Below are 21025 nucleotides of genomic sequence, written 5' to 3'. Positions count from 1 at the left end.
CCAGCTAAATATGACCCTATCTTTTCCTAGGAAGTAATTTTCTGAAAAATACGGTCCTGAGATTATTCATTAGTCATCCTATCCAACTCCTGTTGCCATTCATGGTATCCCAGTTAATTCCAAACCACCTGAAATTCACAAAAATTTTCCATTAATGGAAACAGAACAAAAGAAAGCAACCGGTATTAGTTTGTCCTAACAGAGATATTGATTTAACCAATAGCTGAACTAGGGAAAGTTGAACTTCCTTTCGCATTTGCCTTGCATCCTTTCAGCTCTGTGGGCAGTTCTGAGGCACAGAGGGTGTTTGCAGTGTTTTGAAGCCCTTACCTCTCACTTCCAGTTTGCAGTCCACCTCTGCCTCTCCCAGCTCGTTGACTGCCCGGCAGGTGTAGGTGCCTCCGTCATAGGGGCTGGGCTTGCGGATCTCCAAGGTACACACACCTTGGTTGCTGAACATCCTGTACCTTGGGTCATTCATTATCAGCACTTTGTTTTTCATCCACGTTATTTTGGGCTGTGGTAAGGAAAAACAACAACGACAACAACCAAGCAACCAAACAGCAACAAAAAAAAAAAAAAAAAAAAAAAAAAGAAAGCCCAAATGCACAAAGCTGTGAACTGAAATATTTTACCCCGTATTTTGTGGTGTTCAGTTAAAGCTGAGTAATCAAGAAATGATTAAAAATAGATTAAGCAGTGATAAAAAGGAAACTGCAAATCTTAAAGATAAGCATTGGCTGCATCATCTAGGTTTTAGCACTTTTTTTTCAGTGCAGCTCTTATCACCTAAATAAAGTCGTAAGTACAAGCCTGTTATCAATGCAAGAACTGTGTAATGATAGCAAACATCTGATGATTAGCTTTTGACATCCAATTACTTTAAGTCAATAGGAAAAACATATTTTTCCACCGTAATTTACACAGTCAGAAACTGTGAAGGTGAAGGGTGAAGAGCACACTGAATTTCTCATTTTACTAGTCCAGTTCAGTTTCTCACACTAAAAAAAAAGATCTCAAAAAGACACAATTCAAAAGAAAGTGCAAGACACGTTGTACAGCGGGTCTTAGAAACAACATAGCACCCAGAGCATTCCTGCAGTGTGCTTACTTGGAGAATAATTAGCTCTTTATAGAATAATTATGGCTTTTAGTAACAAGTTTTACTGCTATATTAACTGTACAGCTGTTGTCAGGGAGAGTCCCAGCAAAGCCCAACCTTTTCCTGAGATTCTGCCCCTTCACTGAGTTATCTGTCATTAACTATTGTAGTGCCTGTAGCACAGGCAAGCAGCTCCTTTATTTTTGCATTCTTTAGAACCCACACCGGTCTCTTTGCCTTCAGCCTGGCTCGTGAGTTAAATGGTAAAAGTTGCATGCAATTTTCACTGTCAGGATAAGCTCTCTGGTGTTTTCAGTGCTGCTGTCAGAGCTGTGCTGTACCTTGGGGTTGCCCCTGACGCTGCAGTTCAGGGTGGCATTGTAGCCAGCGACAGCAAACGTGTTCACCAGGGGCTGCGTGAACAGCGGCCGCTCGCTGAAGTCAAAGTCATCGTACACTGGGTATTTGTACACTTTACCTGTGAAGGAAAATTAAACGTTCATAAAAAGAGCCTTGGCAGGTAGCTAAACACCCAAGTGCATTAAATGGCTACAGAGAGTCAGTTCTGATCTGCACTGCTTTAGGTACAGTGTGACTCCAGTGGCTGCACTAGCAGGGGAGGCTGGAGGTGGGTCTGCACACCTCCAGCAGATTATGCTGTTATGCTATCCACCTCCTTGATTATGTTATGGCACTGATGTCTGTGAGCTTGTCTTTGTTTCCTGTGCAGGTGGTACGAAGCAAAATAGTTTCATTCTGTGTCTGTGCCTGCATGCCCTGCATGCTACAGAGCAGGATGGATCCTGTACATATATATCCTCCATATACTGCAGGATGCCTGTCTTTGGCAATCCTTGTTCACTCTGCTGCCAATTATTTTTTGCAGTTTGTTCTGATTATAAACTGTCCCTGTGTCTGAAAATCCATTTTTCTTTCTGCTTCAAACTGATGCACTGACACTGCAGTGAATGGATGCAGTTTCTGAACAAGGAAAACATGGTAGTAAAATGTATTTTCTCACTGCCAGTTTATCTCCACTCTGCAATGGAGATCACCACCAACAAATCCTCTTCAGCCACACATTCAGCTGGCCTTTAAAGTGGCCAGACAGACAGACATCTATTCCTGTGCACAGGTATCATTGTGCAGCTTTGCTTCACTGAAAGCTGATCCAAGCTCTCATACTGACTTCTGTGCAGCTTAGGCCTGATACTTGCTCTCATGAGAAGGGAAAGTAAAGCAGTGCTGAAAAAGAATTTCTAGAGCCATTCTCTTGTCTCTTGTTCATGACTCCAGAGTCTTTCAGCATGGCTGTGTGGGTTGTACAGGTTGTCTGTCCTCTGCATCATGGCAGTCATGTATTCCTTCCTTTCAGGCAAGCTGCTTTGATTTTCATCCTGTAAGCTATTTGTTTTTAGAATTTCCTTTCCATAGGAAAGTTTTGTGGTTTTTAAGCTTACAGTGCAGTTTCCAACTGGCATCTTCTGAAACGTCAGGATTTTTGACTGCAGAACCAGATTTTGCCTAGCCCCACCTTCAAGAGATGTGAAGCAGGGGTTATGCTTTTCTGTTGCATCCTGCCTGAAGTGGAGGGAATGCCTGCACAGCTGATGCCAAGTCTCCAGAGGAGGACAGTGACCCACTGGTCTAACAGAGCAGCTGCTTTACTCCTCTCCAGCTCTTGTCAATGCATATGTGCCAGTGGTGGTGTGAGTCTGAGATCCGAGACCATAGAAAATGTCAGATCATGGGAGAAATGTCCCACTCCTGATTAAAAACAGTGACTATGAGCTATCTGGGCAAGCCAAGAGGTCTAAATAGGAAATGCCCTTGCTGTTGGACCTGGCCCTGGGGCTGGGAGTGCCTCTGAACGCTTTAGAGACACAGCCTTTACCTCAAGCCACCTTCCAGCACCCCCCTCCCCCTTGATGAGGCATGGATAATTAACCAACCATCCTTTGCAATCAGAGCACTCTCTTTGGTCATGGTTGCATCCTCACTGAGGCCACACATGTTCTCAGCAAAGACCCTGAAGTAGTACTCGTTGCCTATGACCAGCTCATTGATGGTGGCACTGGTGCGGTGGTAGTGCTCGATCACGGTGAACCACTCCTGAAACGACAGACACACAGACACACAGGGTGAGCTCTCCCCAGCACCCTTCACCACCTAGACATCCACTGGAAGGATCATCAAGCTTCTGGGAGCACGTTCTTCTTTGAAGAGAATGCAGCTAACAGTAATTAATAGTGAAATTGGTGATTTCGATGGCAGTGCAGCGGAGCTCTCTGCTGAGCAGTGAAGGCCAGCCAAACCCTACTGAATTGTTACACTGGCAGCTGGAAGTTCATTTTAGGAACTGCAGGCTTACAAATGTTGTGTTGTGTGAGCAAGGCAGGCTCCCTCATTCCTAATCCACACTGCTGACAGAGGAAGTACAGTTGCAGATAACAAAACTGCATTCCTGTGGGGAAGGCAGTAGCATGTGCTGTTCTGCAGTAATATGCACTCACAAGAGGCCACTGCACTAATCTGCCCTCTCTGTCACAGGCTGTGTTCATGAGAAATCTACTTCTATGCTTGTGGTCCTCTGATATCTAAAGGCCAAGATGGGCAAGTGGGTTTTAGTGCTTTAGTCTTGCAGCAGTAACAGGACGTGTGAGTTCTGTCCTATTACACAATACCTAAACAACAATCTGAGATGAAGGAGGTTAATGCTAAAAATGCAATTAATATAAAGTGCAATATGACCACAGCAATGTTTTTGCTTTTCTTTACTCTGCCCTAAAGAGTTTTCTTGCTTTTCTAAAGATGAACTTGTGCTGAGTTCCCTGTACCACAGTTTGCATTCATATTTGGTCAGCTTTAAGAGCCAAAGTTCCTTTGGGAAAACAGTTTTTTGTAGAAGACCAGCTGTGCCAGAATTGCAAAATGCACCACCACAGATACAGGGAGGAAAGTGACCTGAATGATGCATTTCACACTGAACCCTAAATGCTGCTTGCTGTTGTTACTTTTTCCTTATCACAGTAATTTAGAGGGGACATCATTGTTCTGGTCACTGTACCAGAGACCAAATCTTCTTACAGTCTCAAGAGAAGGAGGAAAAAAAAAAAGAGAAGGATGGGAAGGAAAATAGAGGCATAGGAAGAATGAATTGATCAGACCATGATGAGATCAACATATTAATGTGGACGATAGGAGAGGAAAAGATTTTCTTGGAGAAGGCAGCTCCCTAAATATTGCCCTAGATTTCCAGTGTTTAAATTTGCAGTAAATGTTAAATCTGAGAATCTGACTACTGAATCTGTCTTCTAAGAAAGTGCTGTACTTTTGTTAGTTTAAATTTTTGTGCTGTACTTTTGTTAGTTAAATTTTTTTTTTGTTAAAATTTTTGTTAGTTTAATGAAAATAATAAATATTTCCATATTGCAGTTTTCATGAGTAAATCTCAGAGTGGTTACAGAAATATCTGTGTACTGTTTTGCCATGGGTAGTAAGCAGTGGCAATGACTTACACAGTGGGACATTGCAGGTTTGAAAACAGCAGCAATGGAACACTTTTGTTCTGGCAGCAGCATACTGAATTCAGAATTGATATTTTAAGGTTTGATTTTCTCTCCTGAGGCAAAGTAAAAATGCAGAATTACTTCTCTCAAATCCACCTATCCTTCCCATTTTTAGTCCTCCTCTTTGGAATAATTTGAAAATATTTCCACTTCTAGGCTTAGTGAAAAAGACTTTTAGAACTTTTAGAGGGTCCTTTAGAGATTTTTCAAATGCTAATAAATCAGTGCTTTGTCCACATACATACTTTTAAGCATGCAAAGCTTTTTGTTTTTAAAAGGGAGAATTCATGAGTACATCCAGCTTTTAAACATCTCCTTATTACTTACCATACTCTTCTTATCTGCTTTTTGAATAGTGTACCCAGTAATGGCAGCATTGCCATCATCTTTTGGTGGCTTCCATGATAAATTCACATTCTCTCCCCAGACATCCTCAATAGTCACAACCTCTGGTGGGCCTGGGCGATCTGCAACAAAAATATGACATATTCAGCTGTTTGCTTTCTCTATCTTTTCCCCACACACATCTTCCAATTAGTCTGATTTCTCTCTCTTTCTTACCAAAAAAAAAAGTCAAAAGAAAGATGTGGTTGCAAAATAAAACTTTTCAAAGTGAAGGCATGTCAGAATTACAATAAATTTAATAAAGTTGTGCTGCCAGTTTTGCCTCTTATGTATTGGAATGGATGGTAAAAATAAAAAATAAATGTGTTTTCCTGCCTGTCTTTCCTACTTTCAGCATTTAGGATTTCTTCCACACTGAATTTGTGACAAACTTATTATGAATTTGCTATCATTACTATCTACGCGTACCACTCAACAGGAAAAATCTTGCGTCCTGGCTAGACAAGACTGGGGCTTAACAGAGAAAAAAAAGAGACTGACACATTCCAACAACTCTATGGTGTAGGGAGATTTCTTGAGAGACCCCAAATCTACAGCCAAGTAATTGAACATGGAGAGAAATCACTGCCAAGAAAGATGGCAGCATTCCCATTTTCCTTGTAGCCTTGGAACAGCTGGATCTATTTCCATTTCTCCAAACATACCAACGATCTGAATGTCTATGGTGGCTTTGTCCACCAGGTTCTCCACCTCCACTTTCATGTCATACTCTCCGGAGTGGCCCCGCTCTGCCTTCCTGATGAAGATGATGGTGTCCTGCTCCGTGTTGCGGATGTTGATGTCATTCTTGTCGATCGGAGAACCGTTCTTCTCCCACGATACTTTCGCCCTTGGTTTGCCCTGCAGAGAGCCAGGAAACAATTTTTGTATGATTTTTTTTTTTTTTTTTTTTGAGAGAAAAGGGAAGAGAAGAAAACAGGTTTAATTCCAGTTTTTTTCCCAAACAGGAAGTAAAACTGTCCTGAAATGTGACTGTGTTCACAGGGGTGCGAGGAGGAGGGAAGAGACGAGGGTTTGACTCCAAGTTTCAGAAGGCTGATTTATTATTTTATGATATATATTACATTAAAACTATACTAAAGGAATAGAAGAAAGGATTTCATCAGAAGGCTCGCTAAGAATAGAAAAAGAAAGAATGATAACAAAGGCTTGTGGCTCGGACTGTCTGTTTGAGCCAGCTCACTGTGATTGGCCATTAATTAGAAACATTTGTGTGAGACCAAGCACTGATCCACCTGTTGCATTCCACAGCAGCAGATAATCAATGTTTACATTTTGTTCCTGAGGCCTCTCAGCTTCTCAGGAGGAAAAATCCTAAGGAAAGGATTTTTCATAAAAGATGTCTGTGACACTGAAAGAAACAGAGTTATTTTTAAAATTATACACCATTTAGAGACGCAATCATACCAATTCACCTAAAATGTAATTATGTAATTTCTTTCCTTTTTTTTTTTTCCTCAGGAGACTGAAAATATTTGCAATTTCTCACTATATTGGATGATTATCTCTCTGGCTAAATTGACAAATAATTTCCAGTTTTCTCAAAGAAAAGGGAGAAAAAGTAGCCCACAGAAAATATAGAACAAAGTATTTCACTCTCTGGAAATGCTTTCATTCTCTACATTGCCAGTGAAAGAGGAAAGTAATAGATTCAACCTCCAGGGATTCTAAACTCTCTTCTTTCATTACAAAGGAAGTTGTAATGGCTGCTAGGAAGGCTGGATTGATCTCTTTTGTGTGCCATTTTTGTGTGTCTAAGTGTCCAATAGAGGTGCTTAAAGTAGAGTGAATTTCACCTGCTTTGGCGTGGGATTTGCCTTCCACAGGCAACAGTTTGCAGGTGCTGTCTGAAAAAGGTAATCTCACACGATTTTGAACACCTTATCTTAGAGAATAACCATAAAATATTCCTTTAATTTCTCAAGAGAAGTATATCTTGCAGTGTAGTGCTGATCAAGCTTTTGTGAGGCTTTTAAGAGCCTCTGTGAGGCTGAATTATGCCCAGCCAGTGTCTTGAAATGTGCAGACATGAAATAGAAATGAATACCATAATTCTACCATAATTCTTTTACCATTCTACCATAATTCTTTTATTCAGAAGAAGGACCCTGCAAGGAGAGAGGCTGGTGCTGTTTAAAAGATATGGGAATGAAGATTAACATGATGCTGTGGAAAAACTGGTTACGTATTTTAGAAATAGTCCTATTACAGTTGTGATCTCAAGGATTTAACAGCTGCAGTCTGCCTGCTCTTCCCCTCACTTTTCCTCTCTCATGACAAGGAAGTTATTAAATGCTACTGTTCCACTCTTGATACCCATATTTAACTGCTTCCAGTGCAACCCCTTTGCATTGTGCAATTGTCTCATGTGCAATGTCTACTGTGAAGATTTGTAAGTGTCCTTTGGATGACAGATGAGCAATCAGTCTGTCTGAGTTACCCAATTCATTACTTGGCTGAACATAATTTGTTTGAGTTGTTGAACCAAAAACTTTCAGGCACCTCTGTACTTCAGAGTACTTCCACATGTGCTTGAGGTACCTGACTGGCCAAAGTTACAGAGAAATCAGTTAAAAAGAAGAAGTATTTAAAAAAAAGGAAAAAAAAAAAGGAAAAATAATTTTTCTGTCAGTATTATTAGTTCTTACCTGGAAAGGAATAACAAGATTCACAGTTTCTCCAACTCTTCGAGTATAGGTTTGTTTTAAGTGTCTCGGTAGACGAATCTTTGGAGGTTCTGAACAAAACAAAAGCTTGTGTTAAGCACTTATCTTCCTTTCTAACCAAGGCAGCACTGCTGTGCATCAGTATAAAAAGGAGACAGTGTGGTCTAAAATTCCCAGAAGTGACTAATGAATGAGGTGTCTTAAATTTCTTGGTACCCCAGTGTTGCATTCAGGACACCATCAGCTTTTATAACACCAAATGCTATGATGGTAGGACTAGAGGAAGCTTAGAGGAACTTAAAAAAATACCATCAGGATCAAGTTCTGCAGAAAAAGATGCCCTGAAAAACTGAAAAATAAAGGCTCAGAAATGAAACAAAATTATGAATTATTCAAAGATGTTTTCATGATTTCTAACCACCACACAATGGCTTTGTACGGCCATATCATCAGTTAACAATAGCAAGTAAATATTAGCCTTAAAAAAACCCAGGTGTATTTGTGGGTAAGTGTAGGCAGCAGGATCTTACCTATCACTTCCTTGACTAAAATAGGCTGTGGGTGGTACTTGGGCTCACTTTCACCAGCAGCATTCACAGCTTTTACTCTCACAAGGATTTTCGAGCCAGTTGGAAGGCCATTGATGGTAAACTTTGTTTTGTCTGTCAGCTCTGGGTTAGCCACGATCCATTCATCGGCTGGTTTAGGGAAGTGAGGGGATGAGGAAAAATCCAAAGAACAGGGAATTATAAATATATCCACAGCATGGACGAGAAAATTACAGAACAGTAATAAACTTGTTAGATTCCAAAGAATAATTTTGTTTTTCAATTTTGTTTTTCTATTTTGTTTTTCTAATTATGCTGTAACACAATGTAGATTCATTTTCATATGTAGGAAGAATGGTTCAAACCCTAAAGACTTTCTGCTGATTATGTATTTGTATATTCATATATTTGTATATATTTATATAATTATACAAATCTCATTAGAATATGACTATAATTTAAGTGTACCAGTGAGGAAAATGGTTAGATTTTTAAATTCAGCTGGAATAAAACAAGGGGGGGAAAAGAATGTATTTGAAAAAGCACTCATCGTTGCTTTAATAGCTTCCTTGAAGAGAAATGGGTTTTGCAATTAATTTCAACCAGTACTGAGTACCCTTGAAAGTATAACTGAGAAATAAAAGAAACACAGAATATTTACACATTGCAATGAAATGCCATCTCTCCTTATGCCTTCAATAAAAGGAAGGCTGTGTCAGAATTATTCACATAATTACAGCATTCTGGGATTTTTAATCCTAGCCCCAGGTGGTCGCACGAAATTCATGGAGTGATGAGAAGAGTACAGTCTTTTCTAACAGCTTCCATTACAAACCATACTTTATTATCCACCCTGTCCTCCCAGCACAGACTGCCCTGACACTGCTGGCACCTGGGCACAGGAGCCCGGTTTATGAACCAGCAAGTCAGGATCAATACTTCCCACACCATGTAAAGCTAGCACTATGAAATGGGCACAGAAGACAGAGAACTCTTATGAACTGAGAGCCCTGCAGAGCTAGACCACAGTGCTGTGGCACATTTTCATGACTGAGTGTCTTGCTTTTAGGAATTAAGTTTTCCTTCAAGCTTCAAGCAGAAAAGGATTTCAATCAATGACCGTTTCCCAAGTATCTCCCCCTCCCCTTACACCTATGCTACAGAAAATTCCATAGACTGTTGCCCCTAAAATTCACCGTCAGGAATTTATCTTTATCTTTTATGAAGATAGATTTTCTTTCATTAAAGAAGACTTATATCCTTTGTGGAATACTGTACCTTCCAGGTTAAAAGGTGGCTCCCCCAATTCCTCAGACTGATCTGTCGATATACCTTGAGAGAATCCATCTTTAAAATTAATCAGAGACACCCACTTTCACACAGATGGAGCATTATGTCAGTGGTTAGCAATTCCTGTTAGTAAGTATGCAAAGATAGATGCTGGGCTTTACAGATTTAGAGAACCCATATTTAGGGAGACTGCAGGGAGAAAAGAGATGGAAAGAGGGCATCCAGATCACAGAACAATTATATGTGATGCCCACAGGAAAGATAAAGGATGAAAGAAGAGGAGGATATAAAGTTCTATGAGTTTTTTGGGCCCCAGAATAGCCCTAGAAATATGAAAAGAAAGAGACAAAAGGAACACTTGGAAGAGAGAAATGAAACAAAATGATGATGAGAGAAAGTGTAGAAGGAGAAGAAAACACATCGTAGAAGAGATAAGAAAATCAGAGATAAATTCTGAGTAAGAGAGACAGAAAAAAAGAGGTCTTGGAAAAAAACTTGGAGGAAACAGAGGAAGAGAACACATTTAGCTAAAGGTAACATAGATAGAAGATTAAAGAAGACCAGACCCATGGATGATGACAGATATGATGTAAACCCTAAGGCTTTATTTCCTGAACAAAGTTATCACTGCCTTGGATTTCCTGTAATCCTGGAGCTGGCTATTTTCAGGATAAAAGCAATACTATTCTAGTATTTTTGCATGGTCCTGGATGAGTACACTGGCAAAGGTCTCAGCCAACAGAAACTCTCTGAAGCATTTATCTACTGGCTATAAAAACAGATCATCTGCAGGTACAACAGCCTGTTCAAGCAGATAAATATATTGTGATGAGGATCACTCAGGCTGTGCTCCCCAGGCTGCCCTCCAAATGCCCCACAAGAACCAGTCAGCAGCACACTTTGCTAGGGACTGCCTTCTCCTGTGTCAACAGGATTTGGTCTGCTCCTCATCTCCACAGCAAGAGGGCCAAAGTTTGATATTGCAAACTAGGCCTGGGGAGTTCTCTCTCTCTAAATACATACATATATATTCTATATTCATGTTATTCACTCCTATGCAAAGCTGGGTCAGGATACTCATGATGAGACTACAGTACTTCAGTAACATTAGTTAAGGATTCCAAGAATCCACCATGTTGATCAAGTTATGTGGTTCTGACTAAAGGGAAATACCAGTTTTGCAAAGCCAAGCCAATGCTTATGATACATTATTCTTCTAAATTATCCTTATATATATTTTTTTTTTGTCTTCCTATTGTCAGCTTGTGATTTCTCCTAATGATTGCTATGTTAAGGAAGACTCTAAAAAGCTTCTTGAAAACTACTTCAGTGACAACAATGAAAGAATGGAGAATGTAAATACAGATGGGTTTACAGACAGATAACTAAGAGAAAAAGGAAGTAGAATGAATATAGACAGTCATAAAAAGTATCTTGAAATTAAAAAGAGTTATTAAACATTACAGAAAAATTAGTTTGAGGCAGAACAGGGCTGAGAAAAAAGAGGCACTAAGATATTGCAAGAAAGGAAAAAAAAAAATGAGAGAGAGAAAAAAAAATGAATCCAATAACATGACTTTTAAAATTGGTATTTTAAAATTGGCATTTTAAAATTGGCATTTTCTACTTATCTTGCTTCTTCCTAAGCATTTCATAACATATATACATAATGTCAATTGTGTATATATAGATGTATATGCATATATAGGAGGTATATATAGATATACATAAACACTCAAAACTATGTAAAATACATTGTACCCATTGTATTTTAACTGAGGTGGGTAACAGTAAAATGACAGACTTGGCTGCCATTTTGTTGTATCTTCATATTTTTAAAACCTATCTGGAAAAAAAAGTAAAGAATTTGTTCCATTTAACAGGTATACAATGTTCTTCTGTCTAACAGCCCTTTAAAGACAGATTTAGAAGATTCCTTTTCAAAGCGATACTTTGAATTAACCTGTCTGTATTTCTCATCCTCTCTTATCACTTGATTTAGATATCACATTCTCTAATGTCAAGCACTTTTAACTTTTCCCTTCCATTCTACTCAATGCTACACAGAGCATAATATACAGCATACACTGAAGTCCTCACATTGACAGTCCCCTTAATATTCCCCTACACCTGCCCTGTGCAGTGGAAACAAAGTCAGAACACTGTGCCTTGGTGGAAGACTGCATGCTTACTCACTCTGAGCTGTTCCCACAGCTCCCTCCCAAAATACAAGGAAAACCCTTCCTACCATTCCAGCTGTGTCTGCCTTCAGGTATTCTCCTCCGGGTCTCGGAGCTCCTTGCAGTCCTGCTCCTTAAAGATATTCATCTCAATACTACCAGATGCTGAGTGCTCCTGAGAAAAGCCAGGGGTGGTTCTTCACAGCCTCTCCCCCTCTCCTGAGAGAGGGCTGAGTGTACTCTGATGCCGTGGCACCTGGCCACGTTTATGACCTAGTGTTTTCCTGGATTTTCTGAATCTGAAACATGTGACAGCATGAATGACACGTTCTGTCCTCTCCCTCTTGTCTCCAGGCTATGGACTGTGTTCATGGAAAGCTTTCATTGAAATAAATGCCTTTGTGAATAAAAGGTGTTCAACCCCTCGCTTGATTTACAACACAGTTAAGAGCAACAGCAGTGGAGCTGAAGATAACTGTGTGCCCTTCATCCACATCCACAACATTGCTGCTGGTGGGGTTGTTGGTCCACAGAGGCTGGGTATGGCACATACCACTCCAGGATATTTGATACTTACCCGGGTGCTGGTGGATTTGACTTTTTGAAACTAGGCTTCATTTGAAAATCTGATGGAAAATACTGAGTTTCTGCTGCTTGATCACCAAAAGACTCTTGAAAAATATAATTTATATTTCCCTGTTCCTTCTTATTTTACTCTCAAAACTTAATTCACTCTTTTATCTTCCTCCTTCAGTTCTTATATATTTTTGTCTTAGATTGACATAGTTAAAGATCCCTAAAACTGCACTGAAATGTTGGAGAAATTAAATATCTAGACATGAACTTTGCATGCCTAGATGACTTCTGCAGGAATTATTGGAGAGGCTGTTCTCAGTGTTGGCAGCTGGCACTTGAAGTCAGTCATATGTCAACATAGGGATTACCACAATGAGGACCTCCTGTCCCTAAAACCCAGCCAACCTGAACATATTTTGGGCCACAGTTGCAACTGTTATTTCTATGCCTTCATCCACCAATGAACTCTTTACTGCCCTAACTCTCATTTAGCATCTGAAAGAGGGGAGTTATTAGCAAGGTACTTGGTACATTACAACAGATTATATGGCTTTTCATTTGGATTTCAAATAAAGAGTAAGATATGTCAAACCACAGTCAGTGGGTGGCATCTGGAATACAAACCAAAGGAAGCCTGAACAAAACCCTGCTCCTTGAGGTTTTCTGCCTGATTAGTCTCTGCCTGACAGCCAGAGCACCTGATATCTGTAGAGAAAAAATGGAGAAAGTCTCACCCACGTTCCCTGTGAGTCAGGTACCCCAGGTGCTGTCACTTACTTCCTTCAAAGCAGTATTCCACCACGTAGCCGTCCAGCCCTGCCGCCCCAATCTGGTCCGGGGGCCTCCACTTCATTGTCACCGAGGTGTCAGTCACACTGTCCACTGCCAGCAGAGTTGGGGGGCTGGTGACAGCTGCAGCAAGCAGGGAGAAGGCAGAACACTGTGTTACCAGAAAGGTTTAAGTTTATGGTCTGTGTTTCTCTAGTTTAGCATCACAGGTGACAGGCTATCCTGCCTTCCAGGATGATTTCCCATCTGTCACTATGGGACGCGAAACAACACAAATGCATACACTGCTGCTCTCAAGGTGAAGAAGAAGGGAAGTTTATTATCTGACTCCAACATTTATAGTTTTCCAAAAGTGACAGTGGATTGGAGGGTGAAAGTGCCACCTCTCCAATGACACTGGACAAACCAACAGTCCATCAAATTTCTCCTCCTCTATAAAAGAATGCAAAACAATAAGTTATTTACAGAAAGTGTGTGAGAAAGTTTGCTACAAGAATGTAAACATCAGAAGGCTTAGAAAATCTCAAAAAATCAGGGTGACATCCATCATCCCTGGCATGTGCTCCCCAGTTAGGACCAAACTAGGAGGAAGCAGCTACCTCCTCCCATATATGCTCACAGCCTGACCCAGAGATAAATTCCTCCTGCTGAGGAGAGAGAGAAGGACAAGCAGCTGTGGCTGGTGGTAGAGCAGAGAAGTTGGGAGCAGTGTATTCAAGTTGGGAGCAGTGTATTCTACCTCAGCAGGTACATTCTGGCAAGAAGGGAGCATGCTGGAGCTGTAACACCCCCTCTTTCCTCCTCCTCTGCATTCTGGGGGTGCTGCTGAGCAAGGGGGGAACCTTTGCTGATCTACAGAACAAGACAGATTTCTTTTACAGGGACTTGTGGTTGTCACCATAGTTTGAAAGTCTGTTTCTTTATATGAAAAGGCCACTGGGTTAGCCTGTCACTGTGGGATTGACAAAGCCTCCTAGCTGTCACACTGATAAAGAATTATATAATTAGGTGATTTTAATGACATGTGAATGGTTATGTTCTAAATGCATACCTATCTCTGCTTTTGGTTACTTACCTAAAGGAACAAAGGACTTGGAAGGCATGCTTGGCTTGGACATGCCAATGGCATTGACAGCAAACACACGGACCTCATAAGCAACACCTTCAATCATTTTCTTTGGCTCAAAAGTTGTTTCCTTGCACAGTTCAAAATTCAGCCTCATCCACCTGGAGCTTTGTTTCTTTTTCCTCTCAATGAAATATCCTTTTAACCAGAAAAGATTTTATCATAATAAGTGATGGCACAAAGGTCGGTAATAAAAGTCTATTTTTTGACTGCCCAGTGACAATTTTTTACCTGGATACACCTCAATATTCCCTTCTAGCTTCAGAGTAATAATTTTCCTCATTGCAAGCTATCTGAGAGACACCTATTTGCTTTCATGCCATATATGAGCTTTTTTGGACTTAGAAGGCTGCTGTGTTTAGTTCAGAGTGAAAAGGGCCTGGTTCTACTGATCTCTGGGCCCCTCTGGCTTTCTTCTTGGTTTGGTGTATTAAAAGATATTCCATTTTCCTCAGTAAACTGTTTCTGAAATTTCCTTCTAACACAAACAGGCTAATAACAATGCCGAGTTTGGTTCTATAAGAGGTTGTCTTTCAAGTAGGGGACATAATAATGCAACAAGATAGAAAATGACAAATCTCAAAGCATTAGAAAAACAGGTATTTGATACAGTCAGAACAGGCAGGACATTCTAGCTACTGGATATTCCCAGCACCCCTTTCCAGGGCCTGAGCTGAACTCTGATCCTGCTGCATCCACTATTTGGTGTTTGCTTCTTTTGTCTGTATTAGAGAGTCACCCCCAAAACAAAAAAGTGTGTACCTAAAATGGGTGATCCACCGTCATTTGCTGGAGGTTCCCAGGTCATAATACACCAGTCTTCACCCACCTCAGTCACATTTGGTGCCTGAGGAGGATCAGGAACATCTGTTGTGAACAAAGTAAATATTATTATTAAAAAAAAACTTTCTTCTTTTTGCATAGGCTGAAATTAAAGATGTCAAATAAGAAACAAATCTAAATAGTTTTTGAGGTGCAAAAGGAATTCCTAATGAGGAGGGAGAGCGGGGAAGAAGAAATTTAGTGGATCCTGGCTGGTGGTTAGGAATGGATGAATGCCAAGGTCTTCTTCACAGTGGAGACCCTTGACAGGCTTTCAAGGGCCTGTGCCACAACAGAGCCCACAGCCCCAGGGAGAGTGGAGAGCCAGGAGTGATAGGGACAGCCTGAGGCAATCAGAGAAGTCTGGCCCCTGGCAGCAGCAATAATCAACTCCTACTTAAACCCCTTCCAAGCTCCTTCTTCCTTCAGTAACACTCAGCCTCAGTACCCTTGCATCCCAATTCCACACCTGGCAACGGGGAAAAATAGGAAAATGGAAGTTTCCTGAGACTCTACCCCGGTGACATGGCTCATGAGGTCTGTTTCACACGACTTACCAACCACTTTGATGTTGATTAGAGCTGTGTCCTCTCCAGCCTCATTCTTTAAGGTGATTCTGAAAGGACCTGAATCCTCCCTCTCAGCTGCATCAATGACCAGGCAGCTGCTGTCTGGGTATGATTCTGCCCGAATTCTTCCACTGTCTGTGACCATCTAGGAACCACAGAGAGCAGAGGGAAAAGTCATATTGTCTGGATTTGAGAGTCAAAATACTCAAAAATCAAAATTTGAAAGTAGTATGGGTCACTTCAACAAAAATATTAAAGCAACTCTAAGAAAAAACACACCAAGCCTCAGCATTTTAGTCACCTAATGATGAGAAAAATGACAAAATAACTAAAATAAGTAAAACATGGTAACTGTTTACTACTTAATTGAGCCATTGCATCACAAGGGATGAGGGAGCTAGGCTTCTCTTTGAGGTAAAACACACTTTTGCCAACATCACAAATCATTAATTTGATGGCAAAAGAATAGCTGATTCTTCCAAAAGTCAGATAAAAAGGAAGTAATTAACTTTAAAGGTCAGAGTGATTGTAATGGTCAGTAGTTTCTCCTTGCAGATATCAAATCCTGTCACATATTTTGGAGTAGGAGCTCTCCTAGAATAATTCCCTGTTTGGACAGGACCACAGTGGTGACACTACAATTAATATTTGAAAAATAGTGGTCAAAGATTGGAGCAGGTAGGTTTGATGAATGCATTAGTGGTAAAATGTCCCAGCTTCTACATTGAACAATGAATATTTAAATGTGAAAAACTATTACTTTGGTATTCACACAGCCAGGGATTGATCTAAGCAAAAGTTTTGCTCTAAGACACCAGATGCAAGACCCCAGTTGCCCAGCCTATTGTTTCATTTGAGACTTGAACTCCATTAGTGTTTATCATTCATTTTCCAAAACCAGACCATATCATGGCTTCCTGCCAAAACCTGGCAGCCATTCTGGGCACTGAATGTATAGAAGAAGTAGCCATTTGGTAAATTTTCATAACTTTTCTTCTGCATCCAATATATCCTTCTCCTCTACTATTTTTATAGTAAACCCCTATTTTTTTTCCTTATTTATTTCAGGCTTTCCTTAAAAAGACCCAAAATATTCTAAATAATGTTTACCTGTTTTACCCTTCTTTTTTGAGCAACGAGCATTTTTAAATACAGGGCATCTCTCCCTTATTTTCTGCCATTAAAATAAATTTCTTCAAAAGGCTAAAGATTACTATAAAGACTATTTTAACCTGGTTAAGCTAAAGAAACATCTACAGTGACAATGTACCTTGTCCCCTCTACTCCAAAAGACTTTTGGAGGTGGTTCACCAGTGATGGGGATCTCAAGTCGTAGTTTGTTTCCTGCCACCACTGTCACAGTGTTATTTTCCCCAAGACCATCCAGGTGAAGTTTAGGAGGATCTGAAAAAGGAGAGATTGTCCAAGTTAGACATGTAGCTGCTGCTCTGAGAGCTCAGTGACCTGGCACAGGTCTGCAACACACAGAAACATGCTCTATGTTTTATTTTCTTGGTATTTTTAAGCAACTGAATTTTGTTTTAAAGAAAAGTTGTGAAGAAAAATCTATTTAAGAAAATAGAAAACAGAAAAAGAAATCGTGGCGCTGATGAAAAAGAACTCATGGCACCATAGACAGTTTGGAATAAAAAAGACCATATGAAGAAATACATAACTGTTTCCCTGAGACAGAATTATGAATATTCAGCTAACTTCAGAGAGCACTTTCCTCTAAGTGGCTCTTGAGAATTTCAGTTGTGGGTTTTTTTATGGCATATTTAACCACGCTTCAGCCTTCACTGTCCTTACAGTTTAAAAATTTATAAACCCCAATCCTTTTCTGAAAACCAAATTATCACTTTTGTTATACACTGTGTGTATGGAAAACAACTGATTAATATCCTCTTGCAACTTTTTTAATGTATTAGAAATACAACAATGGTCATTCCCCTCTAGTATCACTTCACTTTTCATTCTGCCTAAATCCCATCAATACTTTTTGTAATACAGATATCCCACATCTCTCAGGTTCAATTAAAAAAAACATGTTTTCTAAAACTTTTATAATTTATATTGTTCTCCTTTTGACTTCCTTTTGACAAGTTGCTGGTTGCAGCTAGAAGCTGGTGAGGCATTGCTGTGGGAATAGTCAATGCCCTGTTTTATTTTTGTTTGAAGGACTGGGATCACTAACAAGCCTCCTGCTTTGCTGAATGAATCAAAGCTGGGCAGAAGAATTTTTCCCTCTAGATAGCATTTAATGCTTTTAGTGAGTAGATAAATATGTGCTTATTCTACTCCTCTCTAATCAAATCACAATTTGCAATGTTAGCGAGCTGGTTCTTAAAGACAGCAGTGTATATCTGAGAGGTTATCTGTATATCTAGCAGGTTTTTTTACACAAACTCTTCATAGTTGTTTAGATTTAGGATCTCAGCCTCAAGAAGCCTCCCCCAGGAGCTCCTCCCCCCAGCACAAAAACTGATCCTGAGCACAGGCAAAGGACTCTCCCGGCAGCTCAAGTGCACTTTGCCAAAGCTGCAGGTCTGTTTTCTCTGGTGGATACAAAGTGCCTGTGGTCAGGGGTATTTCACACTGCTTTTGATTTCTGAAAGGTCACAGGAAGATGTTCTATACATCTGTCTATACTGTGCAGTCTACTTACCCACAATATGTACTTTGCATGGAATATTAATGTTGTAGGCATCTGGCACAAACATGTATTCACCCTCATCATCGACAGCAGAAACTGGTATAACAAATCTGTGGATTCTGTAAAAGAATTGAGAGAGAAGTCTGTGTAAATTATGTTTGAAGACTGGTTGAAGCTATAAGCATAAGTCTGTGAAAATTGTAGGAGATCTGTGAAAGTGAGTAAAATTCCTGACTAAAAATCCTTTGCTTGTTGCTTAGTGGTGGTTTAGACAACTAAAATGGTGTGTTTTGTACAAAATATGACTGACACAACCACCAAATAAAGTAACCAATTCTAATATTGTTTGTTTGAACACAGAACAAGAAAAATACAGGAGTGTAATCTCTTTTACACAGGGATTCTATGCTGCTGCCATTCAATTTCAATTTGCTTGTTTAAGAAAAAATCTGCAGGTGATGTCATTGTGGGAATATTCTGACTTTTGTAGGACCATCTTTGTGAGTTGATACAAAGAGGAGCTATGAGAAAAAGAGGCACAGAAAGGAAAGAGATAAGGAATTATATATTTTATATGTATTTTGTATATTTTAATAATATCTAACAATAATTTTATTTTTCTGCTTAATATCCCATAACAACAGCAACAGTAATGGCAAGAAAAATCAACAGCTTGAACTTAGGTGGATCCACAATTTGATTATTGTCCTCCACAGCCAAAATACACAAAAGAAGACTAAAAAATAAGATTAAAGGAAGCAAGGAGACATGGCTTTTAAAATGACAGAAATAAATATGTCTTTTGGGACAGAGGTTAGGCTTGATTAGCAGATAATTTTTAGTGAGGTAACCCACATACTGGCACAACTCCACAGTGTCATTGCACCAAAAGCCACCTCAATACACAGTAGGCTTACCTTCCTTTGTGATAAAGCTTTACACGGTCACTGGCTTCAATCAGCTGCCCATTTTTGTACCATTTCCCTTCCACATTCTCAGATATCTCACACTTCAAGTGGATTTCCTGTCCCAGCCTCACAGTCTGGTCTTCTAGTGCAAGTGATATCTTCAGAGGTCTCACTTAGGAACACAGAAGCAGATGCATTAAGAAGATGATGGAGCTCAGTAACCATGGGAGGGTAATTTCCAACTTAATAAAACAGCATGAATTGGTCAGGGTGCCAATTTGTACAAAATAGTCAAGAGTAGCATGAGTATTACAAGTAAAAATGTACATTTTTGCATAATGCACGATAACTTAAGAGCACGGATCAGATAAATTTTGTTTAAAGACACAAGCACTTTAAAGAGATACTGCACAAACAAAGCTGAGAGGATTACACAGTCCTGTGCTTGTGCCTAGGTTTGGCTTTCCTGTGAAAATCTAAAAAGGACTGAAGAAAAGCAGATACTTCCCTTTAAAATTCACTTTTTTGACCTATTGTACCTTTGGATGGATTGCTTTATTGCTTTGTTTTCCATATTAATGGTGTGACAGGAAGTTAACAAGCAGAACTAGTCCATGGCCTGCTGCTGGAAATACTTTCTAAAGGGAAGTTTTCTTCGTTATTCTGGAGATTCACAGCAAAAAATTGCTATGGAAGTTAAGTTTCCTTTTCAACCCGCAGGGAAAGGCAAGAAAATTGTTCATTTCTGTGTGCCAGCACAGTGTGGCACACGAATTGGAGAGCAAGGTGGATGATACTCACAGTCAACTGAAAGCTTGGCTTCTGATTGCCCTCCAGTTGTCATTACTGAGTAAGTGGCAGTGTCATTTTTGGCAGCTTCCTCTATGACCAAAGTGTGTTTTTTACCCTCAACCTTAATCCGATACCGAGATTTGGGATCATTGGAAAGTTCTACGCCATTTCTAAACCTAATGGAAAGGAAAGAGTTTTTATTTTTCCAAAGGAAGTCCTGTGCAAGTAAGACTTCCACAGATTGAAACTCCCAGGGGTGACTTTACAAGACTGTAAGACACTAGAAAAGGTTAAACAAACTCATCCATGAATGTATAAGGGTATTTTTGGTGTTGCTACATTTTTGAATAAGGTTTTATTGAGATTTTCTTAACAATATTCAGGTTTACTGGTTTAGGAAAAAGCTGCCCACATTTTTGCCCTCGATTAAAAGTTTCTGGGTTTTATTTTCATGGAAGCTGTTCGAAGCATGTCTTACCATTTCACATTTGCATCATCCTCAGACACTTCACAGCTCAGCTCTACTCGTTCACCAACATAGGTGCTGGTGTCCTCCAGGCCTTTGGTCACCAAAATTGGAGGATCTTTGGAAAGAAAAAATCACAGATTTACGATCTGAGAGGGAAAACCAAGTGAAATAGATTTTAAATAATGCTGTATAAGGCAGTGTTGCTTTCAAGTTCTAATATGGGTATCAGTGCAGCCTTTTCTGCCTTAAATCAGAAAAGCTGTTGCTCTTTAGAATGCTAGTCAGAAATTCGCTCAATAAAAGTAACATTTCTTCATATTAATACCTGTTTTGCTGTGCTAATCAATACCACAGGAACAAAGAGACTGAAGATGTGGCCTCCCATTTGTAAATGTTCATAGAGTCTTCCCTCAAATCAGTGCAAATGGAATGAAAACTGGCTTCTAGAAAGCGTGATCTGAGGGCACTTGGACAATATCAAAGTCCTCAGGTACCAGGTGTGGTGTTAGGGGAAGCCAGGGCTATGACACACAGGTCTCCAAAATGGTTTAAAGTTTTGAA

General features: G+C 39.9%; 1 protein-coding gene across 1 annotated transcript in view; it reads right to left on the bottom strand.

Annotated features, from left to right (window-relative positions):
• Positions 1–21025, bottom strand: part of MYBPC1 (myosin binding protein C1) — a 48859-nt gene that overhangs the window by 6162 nt on the left and 21672 nt on the right. The window contains exons 14-31 of the mRNA XM_054514921.1: positions 20474–20579; positions 20005–20171; positions 19213–19375; positions 18308–18414; positions 16913–17046; positions 15631–15787; positions 15014–15118; positions 14201–14389; positions 13114–13248; positions 12961–13041; positions 9569–9637; positions 8273–8440; positions 7725–7813; positions 5721–5916; positions 4999–5138; positions 3055–3214; positions 1444–1580; positions 331–517 (exon numbers count right to left, since the gene is read on the bottom strand). Coding sequence (XP_054370896.1) covers positions 331–517; positions 1444–1580; positions 3055–3214; positions 4999–5138; positions 5721–5916; positions 7725–7813; positions 8273–8440; positions 9569–9637; positions 12961–13041; positions 13114–13248; positions 14201–14389; positions 15014–15118; positions 15631–15787; positions 16913–17046; positions 18308–18414; positions 19213–19375; positions 20005–20171; positions 20474–20579 — 2490 coding nt within the window. The remainder of the gene's footprint in view (positions 1–330; positions 518–1443; positions 1581–3054; positions 3215–4998; positions 5139–5720; positions 5917–7724; positions 7814–8272; positions 8441–9568; positions 9638–12960; positions 13042–13113; positions 13249–14200; positions 14390–15013; positions 15119–15630; positions 15788–16912; positions 17047–18307; positions 18415–19212; positions 19376–20004; positions 20172–20473; positions 20580–21025) is intronic.

The sequence above is a fragment of the Molothrus ater genome, chromosome 5 (genome assembly GCF_012460135.2).
Source record: "Molothrus ater isolate BHLD 08-10-18 breed brown headed cowbird chromosome 5, BPBGC_Mater_1.1, whole genome shotgun sequence".
Classification (NCBI taxonomy): domain Eukaryota; kingdom Metazoa; phylum Chordata; class Aves; order Passeriformes; family Icteridae; genus Molothrus; species Molothrus ater.
The sequence above is the reverse complement of the archived record's forward strand: the minus strand, read 5'-3'. Positions and strand labels throughout refer to the sequence as shown.